At 44.4% G+C, this 14473-nt stretch overlaps 1 protein-coding gene across 3 annotated transcripts in view; it reads left to right on the top strand.

The window, feature by feature from the left end:
• Window positions 1-224: 224 nt before the first annotated feature.
• FER1L6 (fer-1 like family member 6) overlaps window positions 225-14473 on the top strand; it is a 126025-nt gene continuing 111776 nt past the window's right edge. For 2 of the 3 annotated variants that reach the window (XM_070392045.1, XM_070392044.1), the window contains exon 1: window positions 225-309. In XM_070392045.1, coding sequence (XP_070248146.1) covers window positions 287-309 — 23 coding nt within the window. In that variant the 5' untranslated portion in view covers window positions 225-286. Of the gene's footprint in view, window positions 310-9936; window positions 10017-14473 lie in introns of those variants that run through there. The other variant, XM_070392046.1, reaches the window with a different exon arrangement.

Here is a 14473-nt window from a genome sequence, read left to right as displayed (position 1 = left end):
TTACTTCTGTCACTGAAGGGAGTAAAGATACATACTCGTGGGTGGGAGTGGTTAGAAGCCTGACAGATCAATCGGGACAGTTTGCTTTCCCACGTTTGATTGTTCTGGAAACATGATGCTTGAGGATCACCATGCACGCTAATGAGTGTTGGTTCAGCCACACCCCCAGTAGCCTCACCCACCTGATGACTCTGAGACTCAGAAGCCAGTGCCCAGGATCTGGAGAAAGCCAGAGATCAGGATTTTGCTGGTTCCCAGCCTAGAGGAGCCACTAAGAAGAGGAAGAATGGAGAAGCCATCCAAAGCCAAGTAACGTATTTCCTTCTCCTAACAGTGAGGTTTCTGGGTGTGGCCAGAGCCAAGGGGCTGGGAGCGAGGGGTGAGGGGCTCCCTTCAAAATCCTCAAGGGTTAACTAAGACCTAAGGCTTGGTAGGGAAAGGTCACGGGCCAGGAGGGACACTGGGTCTGATCATGCGCTTAAAAGACTTTGCCCTTTCTGATGAAACAAAGTAATATTTATTGTAGAAGACATGGAAAATATAGAAGCTATGAGGATTTTCAAAACCACTCATATTACCACTGGAAATAATTATTGTTAATATTTTGAACATTTAAACATTTTTTTCTTTTCATTCCTTGAACTTGACTATAAAGCATTAATATTAAATGCTTTTATTTTCTGAAACCAGGGCTTTTTCTTATTTAGTTGCACTACCTGTGGTTTCTTTTCTCATTTCTTTTCTCCTACCTCAATGTCTCTTCTCTCAGTTTAGTGTATTCTCTCTCATTGCAATGATTTTTTCCTCCTCTGTGTACCCTGCCACAATCAGCTCAGAAAAATTATCAGGAGAGGGACTTGATTTCATTCATTCATGCAGATTGGATTCATTAGGATGAAGGTGTTAAGTGGCATTGTAAATAGTTTCTGGAGTAAGGGCTCTGCTATGAGTGGAGCTATAGCAGCACCGCTCATGTGACTAGCACCCTTCCTGGTGTTGTCGAGGGTTTTTAGCGGGGCTCATATACAACCGTTGTGCATTTGTATGGCTGTACTCATTGTTACAATAATGAAATAGTTCCACACCAGTTGGTGAGTAGATCCTGTCTTGAGCCCACTGAGGGCCCTTCTGACCCCCAGGACCCACTTACATCCAGCAATGAATGGGCTAATGCCAGGCAGAGCAGGAGGTGCCATTTGCACTGGTGCCATGGCTGGTGACATTCTGATAGGTCAATACCCAGGCCATTGGTGTTTTGACTATCATCTCTGGTTATTAAGTATATGTCAGTGATATTGAAGTATTTCTTCCTGAAGAAAACAGGTTTAGGGGTGCATTACATATTAAAGAGAGCTGACTAGGGAACTGTATACAATCATTCCAACCACTGACTTTATCATTTACTAACTGCATCACCTTAGACTTGTTGCTTCACCTCTGCTTCTCTGATTTTTGTTTGTTTGTTTGTTGTTGTTTTGTCTGTAAAAAGGGGAAAAATTCATTCCTCATCCATCCATCTATCCATCCATCCACCCACCCATTTTTATCTATATCCAACAAACAGCCGTTGCCAACACCAACCCGGAAATGTCGCCTGATGGTGACCAGAACAACATTTAGGGAACTCATTTTGGGGAACTAGTCACAATCTAGTTTTGAAGGTCAAATGAGACCTTGGAAGCAAAAGCCTTTCCAAATCGTGAAGGTCACCAGGTCAGCAGCAGCATCAGTTCCTCGATGCTTATTCAGGGCACAGGCTGGGGCCTTGGTGTGCAATATACCATTCGGTCAGGCCCTCCAGCCCTTTGTTTATCCATTTGCATCCTGCTTAGTGCCAAAAGGACTACGAGTAAGTTTCCATTTGACTGTATTTGATGACAGCCTCCTTGATCCAGATGCTATTTCCCCCCAAAACAAGGAGAGCTTTACAGCTTTTGCTGAATGTAAAAATAATATGCAGCCTTTATAAAAATTTAAAACAACACAGAAAAAGCCATAAAGATGAAAGTAAAATTAACCCCAAATCCCACCTCTCATAGATGATTACTCATCTTTTTGATGAAACATGTCTGAGGCATCTTATACATTTACACATTTTTAAAATATAAACTGCATCACATTATACATGCTGTTCTGTAACCTACTTTTCCTCTGAACATATCATCACACACTGAAAGTTCTGTAATCAGTGGAGTGATGGAAAAGAAGTGTTGAACATTAAAAGGAGCTGTGATCTCTATAGGTTCTTTCATCATAGAATTCTAGAATTCTCTCTGTTGAATCCTTTTCTTGCATTTTCTCCTTGAACTAATTAAGTCTGTGCTTAGGTCTAGTAGGGTGGCGTGTTTTCAATTTCATACATACATACCAGCATTGCCATTGTTCATGACTCTGCTATTCCATTGTATATACAAAATGCATTTGTGTAATTAGTCCCTCACTGATGGATACTTGTGTTATTTCCCATTTTTGGCGAATGTAATAATTCCATAATAAAAATCCCTGTCTATTCAGTTTTGCCCATTTGCAAAGTTGTTTAATCTCACCCTCAGGATTAATTCCTAGAAATGAAAAGGCTGAGGTCAAAGTTTTAAAAAATTTAATTCGTATTTGAATCAGGCTATTAAAAGATGAGACATTCTGGAAGCTTGAGATTTAGCTGGGGTTCCAGGAGTTAAAACTCATGGCACAATTATAGTACAGTGCAGAAAGTGTTCTGTATAGAGCCGACGAGTGAATGTTGTCAGGTGGAAGGGTCACTGAGGCCCAGCCGATGTGGATCAGTGGTTGAGTGTCAACCCATGAACCAAGAGGTCACAGGTGCAATTCCTGGTCAGGGCACACGCCCGGGTTGCGGGGTCAATCCCCAGTGGGAGGCATGCAGGGGGCAGCCAATCAATATTTCTCTCTCATCAATGTTTCTATCTCTCTATCCCTCTCCCTTCCTCTTTCTCTAAAAAATAAAATCAATAAAAACATATTTTAAAAAGAAAGAAGGAAAGGGTCACTGAGTGTTGGAAAAGTTTCAGAAAAAGTAGGTGAAGTTACCTTGCTTTGGAGTCCTTGAAAACAGCCTGGACTCTCATCAGTGAAGGTTTCTCCCAGAGAGACCTAAGGGCAGAGGGAGGGACGAGGTTCTTTGCATCTCCACTAGTATTTGGTGAGTGCCGCTCCCACTTCTTTTTTTTTTTTTAATATATTTTATTGATTTTTTACAGAGAGGAAGGGAGAGGGACAGAGAGCTAGAAACATCGATGAGAGAGAAACATCGATCAGCTGCCTCCTGCACACCCCCTACTGGGGATGTGCCCGCAACCAAGGTACATGCCCTTGACTGGAATCGAACCCGGGACCCTTCAGTCCGCAGGCCGACGCTCTATCCACTGAGCCAAACCAGCCAGGGCCCCCTCCCACTTCTTACACATCCAAGGGCAGCCCAATTTTGATTTATTAAGTTAACTTTTTGGCTCTGATTATAGTAAACTAGAGGCCCGGTGCACAAAAATTTGTGCACTCGTGGGGGAGAGGGGGTCCCTCAGCCCGGCCTGTGCCCTCTCGCAGTCTGGGACCCCTTGGGAGATAATGACCTGCTGGCTTAGGCCTGCTCCCGGGTGGCAGAGGGCAGGCCCAATCCCTAGGTGCAGCCCCTGGTCGAGCTCAGAGCAGGGCCGATTGGGGAGTTGGGGCACCGCACCCTGTCACACTCAAGGCAGGGTCGCTAGGGAAGTTGCGGTGCCACCCCCTGTCACGCACAGAGCAGGGCCGATCAGGGGGTTGGGGCGCTGCCCCCTGTCACTCACAGAGCAGGGCCCATCAGGGGGGTTGGGGCTCCGTACCCTGTCACACACAGAGCAGGGCCGATCAGGGCAGTTGGGGCGCTGCACCCTGTCACACACAGAGCCACAGGGCGATCAGAGGGTTGGGGAGCTCCTCCCTATCAGGCACAGAGCAGGGCTGATCAGGGGGTTGGGCGCCTTCCCCTGTCACGAACAGAGCAGGGCAGATAGGGAGGTTGTGGCCCCGCCCCCTGTCACACACAGAGCCGCAGGGCGATCAGGGGGTTTGGTCGCTGCCCCCGTCACGCTGATCCCAGTGCCGGGAGGCCTCGTGCCTCCTCTGATCCTGGTGCTGGGAGGCATATTACCCTTTTGCTATATAGGATAGAGGCCTGGTGCACGGGTGGGGGCCGGCTGGTTTGCCCTGAAGGGTGTCCTGGATCAGGGTGGGGGTTCCCACTGGGGTGCCTGGCCAGTCTGGGTGAGGGGCTGAGGGCCGTTTTCAGGCTGGCAGGTGACTGAACCTCCCAACCGTTCCTTTTTTTCTTTTCTTTTTTTATTCTGGGCCAGCTTTAGCTCTGAGGCCTCAACTGTTGAAAGCAGGTTTCTGGCCTTTGTTTACCTTCCGTATTTGAAACAATGTTGCGGTCCTGCTGGCTGAAGCCTGGCTGACTAAAGCAGGTTTCTGGGGTTTTGTTTAGCTTCTATATTTGTTACAGTGTTGCTTAGAGTGCAGCTCAGAGGCCGGCAGTGGCAGGCGGGGAACGTTGGAGTCCTCCGTCACTGAAGCAAGCAAGCCTCCCTGTTCGCGTCAGCTGCCTGGCTGCTGGCCGCCATCTTGGTTGGCAGTTAATTTGCATATCTCCCTGATTAGCCAATGGGAAGGGTAGCGGAGGTACGGCTAATTACCATGTTTCTCTTTTATTAGATAGGATATGCTATATCTTGAAAATTTTCACACAGGCTTTTATCTTCATAGAAATCTTCCTTCAATGCTTTTCTCAAAAATTGTACTTCTGGTTAATAGCTGGTGGCTGGCTGGTGTTTTCTTACTTTATTGATGCCTGCATTATTCAAGACAATTCCAAACCCTGACAAAAGAAAAATAGATGGCATTTATTGCCTCTTCTCAATGTTCTACACTTGTCTTGGTTAGAGAGCTGAATTAGATTAGTTTCTGTTCTTTATGGAGCTTTACTTTACTGACTGCTACCATGTACCTCGCTATATCACTGTGTTTCTAAAGTTGTTGTCTGATTATTTCTTTTCACTGTCTTTTTTTCTTTCTGGAAATGGATGCAATGCATAATGGATGGCTTTATAAATTGCCACAAATGATGATAAAGGTTAGGCAAGAATATTAAATTCTCTATTTATACTTGAATATGAATCAAGGATGTTGTTGATTTGTAAATTACCCACTAATGAAACCTGGAAAAAAAAGTTTTCTCATCATATCTTCTCTACACATTCTTAATGAATACTTACCATTGTATACAAGAGTATCACAGATGAATATTCCAACATGTTTTTGGGGAGGAGAAAAATAATACTTAGATGAACTGATCACAGCATCCTGGTAGTGAAGTTGTTTATTGCTGGCAGATGGACCTTGTGTTTTGTTCTGTGCTTTTTTTTTCTGCTCTGCACCTTGACTTCCTTTACCATTTATGAGTTCTTCCTAAGGTGAAAGCCATAAACTTGCTTTCCCAGCTTCCCTTACAGGTGGGATGCAGGCATGTGGCCCAGGCTGCACCAATCAGATCAGAGGTCCTCAAACTTTTTATTTTTTTATTTTTTATTTATTTTATTTATTTTTTATTTTTATTTTTTTTATTGCTTAAAGTATTACAAAGGGTATTACATATGTGTCCTTTTTTTCCCCCTGCCCTTGACAATCCCCTGGCCTCCCCGACCCCCCAGTGTCTTATGTCCATTGGTTATGCTTATATGCATGCATACAAGTCCTTCAGTTGATCTCTTACCCCCCTCCCTCCTGTCCCCCAACCCTCCCAGTCCTCAAACTTTTTAAACAGGGGGCCAGTTCACTGTCCCTCAGACATTCCACACATGCACACTGCGGGCCCTGGAGGTGTCGGCTGCTAAGCAGGACAGGCAGCAGCGGCAAAAACACCCGGCGAGCTGGATAAATGTTTTCGGCGGGCCGCATGTGGCCCGCGGGCCGTAGTTTGAGGACCCCTGAATCAGATGCTTGAATTTGAGATTTTAAATTGAAAGCTAGTGACACAAATAAGCAGGTGCATCATAGAACCATTCTGGTGAGAAGAAGAACAAATAGGCCTGTTTTCTGCGAGAGGGCAGTGTCAGAGGTTCAGGCAGCACCCCCCGGTTCTGGTGTTGTGGATGAACTGAACTGTCTGTATCCAGTGGGTCTACCCAGGAGCTGTCTGTGGTCTGAAATAAATGGCCATTGCCCCTGAATTTGTAGTTCTCAGCCTGGTTCTCTGGGCCTTCTCAAAAAACCTGAAAACTGTCTCATAACCTTTAACATTCCTTTTCTATTTAATCTAGCCAAGGAGGGCGCCTATAGTTTCCAACTAAGAAATACAGTTGATACAACTGGAATATGAGGATAATGACAAGGAAATAAAACTCTTTCATATGTCTCTCCTTTCAGCTACTGAAAAATATCAGTAGAACAAAACCATTTGCCAGGTCATTCTTAGAGCAGTCATCATTTACTTAAGCTGACTCACTGTTGAGAACAGCAATCCAGAAAGAATGAAACACCCAGGCAGGGCGTTTCTAAGGGAAATGGACTGAGTTTGGAATTCATCAGTGGTCTTAGGAAAGGGGGTTAAAAGGAGAGATTTACCTTCTAAGAATAAAATTGCAACTCTGAGTTATTTATTAAAGAGTTTGCACAAAATTACTAAAGTTTGTCTGCAATCTTGAGTAAATGATACTCCATCTCAAAGCTCTTATATAAGAAAGGGTGAATTGTAATTCTGCTTTTCTTTCTAGTATACCTAGTGCTATAATTCCATGATCTCTGGGGCCTAAAAGTGTCTGCTCACTTGTAGACAATGACAGCTGATATCCTCATGTGCACCTTTGAGCTTCTTGTCTATAGCGTGAGTCAAATCTGAAGACAATAGAAGACCTTTGCTTAACAAAGGAACCAAAAAAAGCAAAGGGACAGAAGCATTCTTTTGATGTAAAAAATTCTCCTTAGAGCCAGTCCTCTGCACATTCACTTGTGCTTTACATAGCCATGACTCAATTAAATGATATTATCTGCCCCAAGCCAAGAATTATTTTGTTTCCTCCTTTGGTTAAAATATAACTCACTCACATAGGAGCCAGTTAGTCATCATCATTGTAAAGGGCAAAGAAATATGCTACATCCCATCCCATTCAAATGCTCAGGTCATGCCACTCAGCTAGAAGAGCATCTTGTGTGCCATTAGAATTTTGTTATAGAGAATATTATCAATTTATCATCCTTCCCCAATCTTCTTAGGTAAGAGCTGGAAGCTATTTTTATTTTCTTACAAAAATTAAAGAGTAAGGAGGAGTTTGACCAGGCAAATAAAACAGCAAGTAAAAACCAAAAACCGCCCTAGCTGGTTTGGCTCAGTGGGTAGAGTGTCAGCCTGCGGACTGAAGGGTCCCCAATTCGATTCTGGTCAAGAACACATGCCCGGGTTGGGGGCTCGATCCCCAGTAGGGGGTATGCAGGGGGCAGCCTCTTGATATTCTCTCTCATCATTGATGTTTCTATCTCTCTCTCCCTCTCCCTTCCTCTCTGACATCAATAAAAATACATTAAAAACAACAACCAAAACCAGGAACCAGTTCTCCCGACTCCCTGCCTAGACCCCAAGAGGCTTTATTTTGGGGATATCTAGGATTGAATCAGAGAATAAAAGTAAGTGAATGCGTCAAATGTAAGAGACGGTTATAATTTCTCACTTTCTGACTCCAGAGCAAATCCTTCAGCAAGTCCACAAAAACATATCTGAAGAAACATGAAACACTAATTTGAAAGAATATATGCACTCCTATATTCATTGTTATTTACAATAGCCACGATTTGGAAGCAGCCCAAGCGTCCATCAGTAGATGAGTGGATAAAAAAGCTGTGGTACATGTACACAATGGAATACTACTTAGTCATAAAAAGAAGGAAATCTTACCATTTGTGACAGCATGGATGGACCTGGAGAGCATTATGCTAAGTGAAATAAGCCAGCCAGAGAAAGACAAATACTGTATGATTTCACTTATATGTGGAATCTAATGAACAAAAGAAACTAACAAACAAAATAGAAACAGATTCAGAGATACAGAGAACAGACTGACAGCTGTCAGAGGGGAGTAGGGAGTGGGGCTGGGTGAAAAAAGGTGAAGGGATTAAGTAAAAAAACCCCACAAACCTCATAGACAGACAACAGTATGGTGATTACCAGAGGGCAAGGGAAGTGGGGGAAATGTGAGTGGGTAAAAGGTGATGGAAAGAGACTTGACTTGGGTTGGTGAACACAATACAATATACAGATGATGTGTTATAGAGTGTACACCTGAAACCTATTTAATTTTATTAACCAATGTCACCCAGTAAAGTCCATAAAATAAAAAGATAGGATGATAGTAAGTTGGAATATGGAGGAGGTAGTAGAGATGAATGAAGGCTAGAACTGCTCAGCCTTTGGAAGTTGGGGATCTTGAGAAGGCTGCCTGGTGAGCTGCTGTTTAACATGCTCAGTCCTCACCTGCAAAACCTTTTCCTCAGCCCCTGCCCTGCACCGGGGGACTGCCTTCCTCCCTCAGTGTCTGCACGTCCCAGGCTCTTACACCACTGACCAGCACACGGGTGTTAGCCTCCCCGCCTTCCCTGTGAGGTGCCCACAGGGTGAAGCCAACACTCTTTCCTTTCCTACAATGTCATCAAGAAGGGAAAGAGGACATGGCAAAGGGCAATGTATCATTCCCCAGGGCTGCATACAAATGACCACAGACCTGGCAGCTTATACCGATAGCACTGTATCCTCTCACAGTCTGAAATCCAGGTGCAGACGGGACCTGCTCCCCAGGAGACTCAAGGGGGAATCTCTGCTGCCGCTTCCAAGCTTCTGGTGGCTCCAGGTGCCCCTGGGCTGTGGCCACATCACTCCAGTCTCTGCCTCTGTCTTCACATCACCCCTCTCTGGGCTGTCTCCTTTTCTCTTTCTTGTAAGAACACTTGTAATTGGCTTTAGGGCCCACTCAGTAATCCAGAATGTTCTCATGCTTAGATCTCTAACTTAATTCCATCTGCAAAGACTGTTTTTGTTTTTTTTTCAAATAAGGGCACAGTCACAGTTTCCAGAACCTGGAAATATATTGGGGGATGAGGGTGGGCACCATTCAACCCCCTACAGACAGTGAGTTCTGAGGCATTTGACCTTCCAAAATACCTTCTTTTTATTTTGTTCCTTTTTCTTCTTTATAAACTTGGTATCTTTGAAATAGCATCAGACACAAGTCCTACTGAAATGTCACAGAGCAGAGGCAGCAGGCTGGAGAGCCTGAGAGCGCAGGCGCTGTCTGAGGTCACATGGCCTCGGTTCAAATCCCAGCACTTACCAACCCCTCCGTGGCTCTGTTTTTCCATCTGCATGTTGGGCACAATACCAATACCTACCTCTGAGGTTGTGGATCTTAAATAGGATAATACTTGTAACAGCATCTAGAACTGACCCCAAGCAAAGTGCTTAACAAATGTTAACTGTTCTTACTATTATTAAGTGAACAATAAGAATGCATTGCAGATGGGTAGGGGATGGTGACAATGATGAAAGAGCCAGGTGGGATGGCTGGATGGTGGCTAGAAAGCGCCCCAGGCTTTGGAACTGTCTGGAACTACGGCTCTTTTGTGTCTTGACCTACCTGTGGCCACCTGACTGGGAATAAAACACATTGGTGGCCCCTCCCCTCAGGACCTGCTCTGAGCCGCTGTGTTTGCTGATCGGAGGCTTAGACTCTGGCGGCCAAGCCAAGCAGAGGGCGCAGAATTTCAGAGATTAGGGAGCTGCTGGGCGAACACGCAGGAAGGGCATTTCCTGGGAGGCGCCGCCCCTCGGGATGGGGCAGCCTGATAACCCACCCCACCGGGCACTGCATTCTAGACAGGAGCCTTTCTCCTCCCGAGGCTAGTGCTGGACGCTCTGCCTCCTGCCCTGCTGACCTGCCCCAGCCAAGAAGTTCGTGAGTGGGAGTGCTCAGGGCACGGTCAAGGTGAGGCCCATTGCTCTGTTTCTTATTACTGAGCTCTGTCCGCACTCTGCTGTGGTCCAGGCTGCCCGATGCCCTTGTGGCTGCCGCTCCTCCTCTTGTTCTGAGAGACCTGGCTCACCATGGATGAGGCACAGAGCACAGAGCCCGGGCACTGGGCTTCAGCAACAGCTGCTGTGTGGCTCTAGGCAAGTTCCCTGGCCTCTCTGAATTGCGGTGTGCAGCATCTGGGAGGTGAGGGTTGCACAGTACCTTGAAAAGTTGAAAAAGGTCTAATTGATATTTGCGAGGCAGCACAGAGTGAAGGCTCTGACAGGCCAGAATCTGATTGCAGCTTAGGGCTGTGGGGTCTTAGGCAGGTTCCTTAACCTTTTAGACTTCAAGTCCCATATCGGTAAAAGAGATCAAAGCTTCAGCGGCTGTTGGGATGATGAAACGAGAAAATGTATGTAGAACCTTTAGCTGAGTGCCTGTCTCAGCCTACACGCTTAATGAGCAGCAGCTATTATGATGGTCTCAGAGCACATTGAAGATTGATAATTTAATAAAAAGGATTAAAATATTGAATACATTGTACAACAGAGAACTGTTTACTGGCTCAGTGTGGTCTAGATGGAAAAGCATTCAGCAAGCCCTGTGGAGACCTGACTCTGTCCCCAGTGTGGCCAGTTTGTAGCTGGGTGACTGAGTAAGTTGCCTAACTTTGCTGAGCCTCTATTCTCTCATCTTAAAATAAGAATAATGGTAGCTATTTTCTCTTATTTGCCAGGAGCTGTTTGAAGTGCTTTACATACATAAATTTACTTAATCCTTGACACTCTGTACAGAGGTAGGGAACCTTTTTTCTCCCCAGGGCCATTTGGATATTTCTAACATCATTTGAGGGCCATACAAAATTATCAACTTAAAAATTAGCCTGCTATACTTGGTCAATCATTTAATTAGCTCGCCCCTAATGCCTAGGCAAGGCCAGACCAAATAATTTCACAGGCCTTATATGGCCTGCGGGCCCAAGTTCCCCTCCCCTGCTCTATGAGGTAGGTATTACTTGATGCCCATTTTACAGATAACAAAATGGAGGCATAGAGAAGTTATATGGTATACTCCAGGTAACAGATTATAAGTAGTATTATGAGGCCAAAGTTAGACCGGAGCCTGTGTCTTACCCAGTATACTTTGGAAATACCAATCTCCTTTCCCACACAGGGCCTCTGCCAGGGTCTGATGTGTGGCTCCTGCTTGGGGAGGGTAAAATACCTTACAGATAGAACATGCAGTCACTATTTACCTCCCCAAGTCTTGGCTGCATCCCTGTTTCTGTTTAATGTGAGTGACATTCACATTAAACTGCGACTTTAAACAGATATAGGTATGGATACATCATGTTTATACATAAGTTCACTATACAGACTTCTCCAGTTCTGATTTTGCTATAGCAGACAAGGGACCAGTGAGGCCTTTCTCATTGTTTGTGAGGAATAAACTTTACTGCGAGTCTCCTGAGGCTGAGGCCCAGGACTAGGCATGACTTTACACCCCTTCTCTTTGGTGATTCCAACTTGAGGAAGGGACAGATCTTGGACGCCTCTGCATGTCTGGGCCTCCACACACATTTGAACTCTGAGCTGAGGCTGAAACTCCATGGAGAGTTATCCCTGGAGAATTGAACAGGACCGAGAGAGCTTCCTCCTCCCATGTGACAGCCTCAAACTCCAGCTTTTGCAAAAGTAATTTCAGAGGAAACTGAGCAGAGCCCTCAAGAACATCTTGGTCGAGTGCAGGAGAGAGTTTGATGGGATTCTGTTATTTCTGAGACCCTGTAAGTCTCACACAAAAGCTCCCTCAAGACAAGCTGTTTTACCAGGCTTCTCCATAATGCCTGAAGAGTTAGGTTTGATTGCATGGGTTGATACATGAGCCTTTGGATTTATTTCCTTCTATGCAGGACATCAGTGAAAACTGAAGCGATGAATTTCAGGTGGGGATTACAAAAATTGAGTTCATGTCTAGGATATGGATGACTGGAAGCTGTTCATAATTGCATTGAATTGCCTCATATTTCAAGTTTTGACTGATTAGAGAGCTTCATTTGTCTGCACTAATTAAATATTTTACTCTTGGAAGTAATCAGTTTGAGGGAAGTAGATTTTGGTTGCAGGAGCCATGAAGGAACTCAAACATGCAAAGGAGATAAAATCCTTTGCAGCCCTGTCGGAGTGGCTCAATTGGTGGAGCATTATCCTGTGCACCAAAAGGTTGGGGGTTCAGTTTCCAGTCAGAGCACATACCTGGGTTGTGGCAGATTCTATCCCCAGTAGGGGCACATACAGAAGGCAACCTATCAATGTTTCTCTCTCACATTGATGTTTCTCCCTCACATTGATGTCTCTCTCTCTCTCTCTCTCTCTCTCTCTCTCTCTCTATCCCTCCCTCTCTCTAAGCATGTCCTTGGGTGAGGATTAAAAAACATCCTTTGCAGATCATATTTGAAATAGAGTTTTTTCTGTACAGTACTGAACGGCTTTTGCTTTTAACAGATATGAATTTCCTTTCCTTTTTTCCTTTTTAAGTATACAGAGAAAAGTAATTAGGCCATCATATTTAAACCTTTGGTGCATTTTATGTAATGCTCAAGAGTTGTAAAGGAAAGTGCTGTTGAAAGAGAAAGCTAATTTTTGGATGAATGGGATTCAAGTGTATCTGTTATCAGTGAGCCTGGCCTGGGTGTAGACAGAAAGTGTTGTAGGAGTCCATGCTTGCTGAGGTCTTAGCATTCCTGGAGGGTAAACACAGGCTAAATGGACATCCAGAGGTCACAGTGATTTCAATAAACAGATATATGACCTTGATCCTTGATCTGGTCCCTACTTTTTCCTCTGGGTCCTAGTTTCTTCATCAGTTGAATGACTAGGATGATCTTGATTAGTGATTTTCAAACTTAAAAAGTTCATTTATTATTCAAACTCCTCAATATATAAAACACCATCACATTGGAGGGTAAGGCTTCAACATATGGCTTTGGGGGACACAGACACTCAGTCCATAGCATAATCTGAGACTGATATTATCTTTGATCAACGTCGTTTTGGTCATTCAGTAAATTATCATATGTAAAGGACTCTGACACAAAATGGATGTTGAATACATGTGTATCCTTTCTACCCAACTCTTCTCTGCTTCCCAGGCCCTTATTCTTCTTTTAAGATCAAACTAGAGTACCACCTGCTCTGGATGCCTTCCCCAGCTCCTCTTGGCCCAGGCCAGTCATTCTTCCTGCCATTCTCCAAAAGCTCTTGGTACTTACCCATGGTAGCATTGCTCTTCTGTGCTTATACCACACTGTGAGCACCTCTAAGGCCAAGGACCCTGTGAGATTTATTTCTGCCCACCGGGCCTATATGTGCTGGGGCACGAATAGACTCCATATACTTTTGTTGAATTATCATCTAAGGACTGGTAGAGAAATAACCAACCGATAAAAGGTATTTAGAGAAAGAAAAAGGAGGATGTGTTAGAAAAGGGAGTGATTTTAAGAAATGGATGGAGACCAGGGCTGGACGACAGCCAGAGCTGATGCACCATTTAACAGAGAATAAATGGCTCATCAGGCCCCAGGGAGAATAATTTCCTCTTCCTTCGCAGCTCCAAGGTAACTGTTAGGACAAGGCTTGGCAACTGAAGTTTTAGATTATTTTCTCCTCTCACTATGCTCCCAGTCTTGGAATGGCCTTAATGCGTTTCTGTCTGCTACAATACATTTTTTAAGAGAGCCAAAGAACTTCCAGTGAACTCTTGTGCCGCTTTCTATATGAATGCTCTGTCCATGTGTCTGCCTGTCCATCTGTCTATCCATGTATCCAGTAGTCATTGAGCCTTGCTATTTGCCAGGCATTATGCTAGATACTGAAAGTACGGATATAAACAAGCATGGTTACTGCCTTCAAAAACTCAGCATCTAATAAAGGAGAATGGTTGTTTTAGACGGTTATGATATATATGCTAAATGCTATAACAGAGATAAGAATAAAGTGCTAGTGGAATCCAGAAGAACAAGTGACTTTTCCTCTTTGTGAAACTGGAGGACACATTACATTAAAGAAGGTAGTTGAGTTGAGCCTAGAATATAGATGATAGTGTTGACTGATCAAGATGGGAGGAATCACCTTCAGTGGAGGGCCTGGAAGGAGAAAGGGTTCATGGGCAAAAGTGTGATGAATTTAGGAGGAGCTATCCATTGGGTGGAGTACATTGTTTGGGGAGTCAAGTGCTGGACAGGAGGGCTGAGGCTGTATTGTGGGGAGCCCTAAGGGACATTCACAGAATGTTGATCCTATTTTTTCATTTAATTAACATGTATAGGATATAGCACGTTAGCGTTTACAAACAGAATATCACATTTTTAATCTCATTTGATCTTCTCACAAGCCTCTAAGAGAACTTAGTTATCCTCCACTTTACAG

Source organism: Myotis yumanensis, unplaced genomic scaffold (assembly GCF_028538775.1).
Source record: "Myotis yumanensis isolate MYYU_CA2020_CCGP unplaced genomic scaffold, mMyoYum1.0.hap1 SCAF_15, whole genome shotgun sequence".
NCBI lineage: Eukaryota > Metazoa > Chordata > Mammalia > Chiroptera > Vespertilionidae > Myotis > Myotis yumanensis.
The sequence above is the reverse complement of the archived record's forward strand: the minus strand, read 5'-3'. Positions and strand labels throughout refer to the sequence as shown.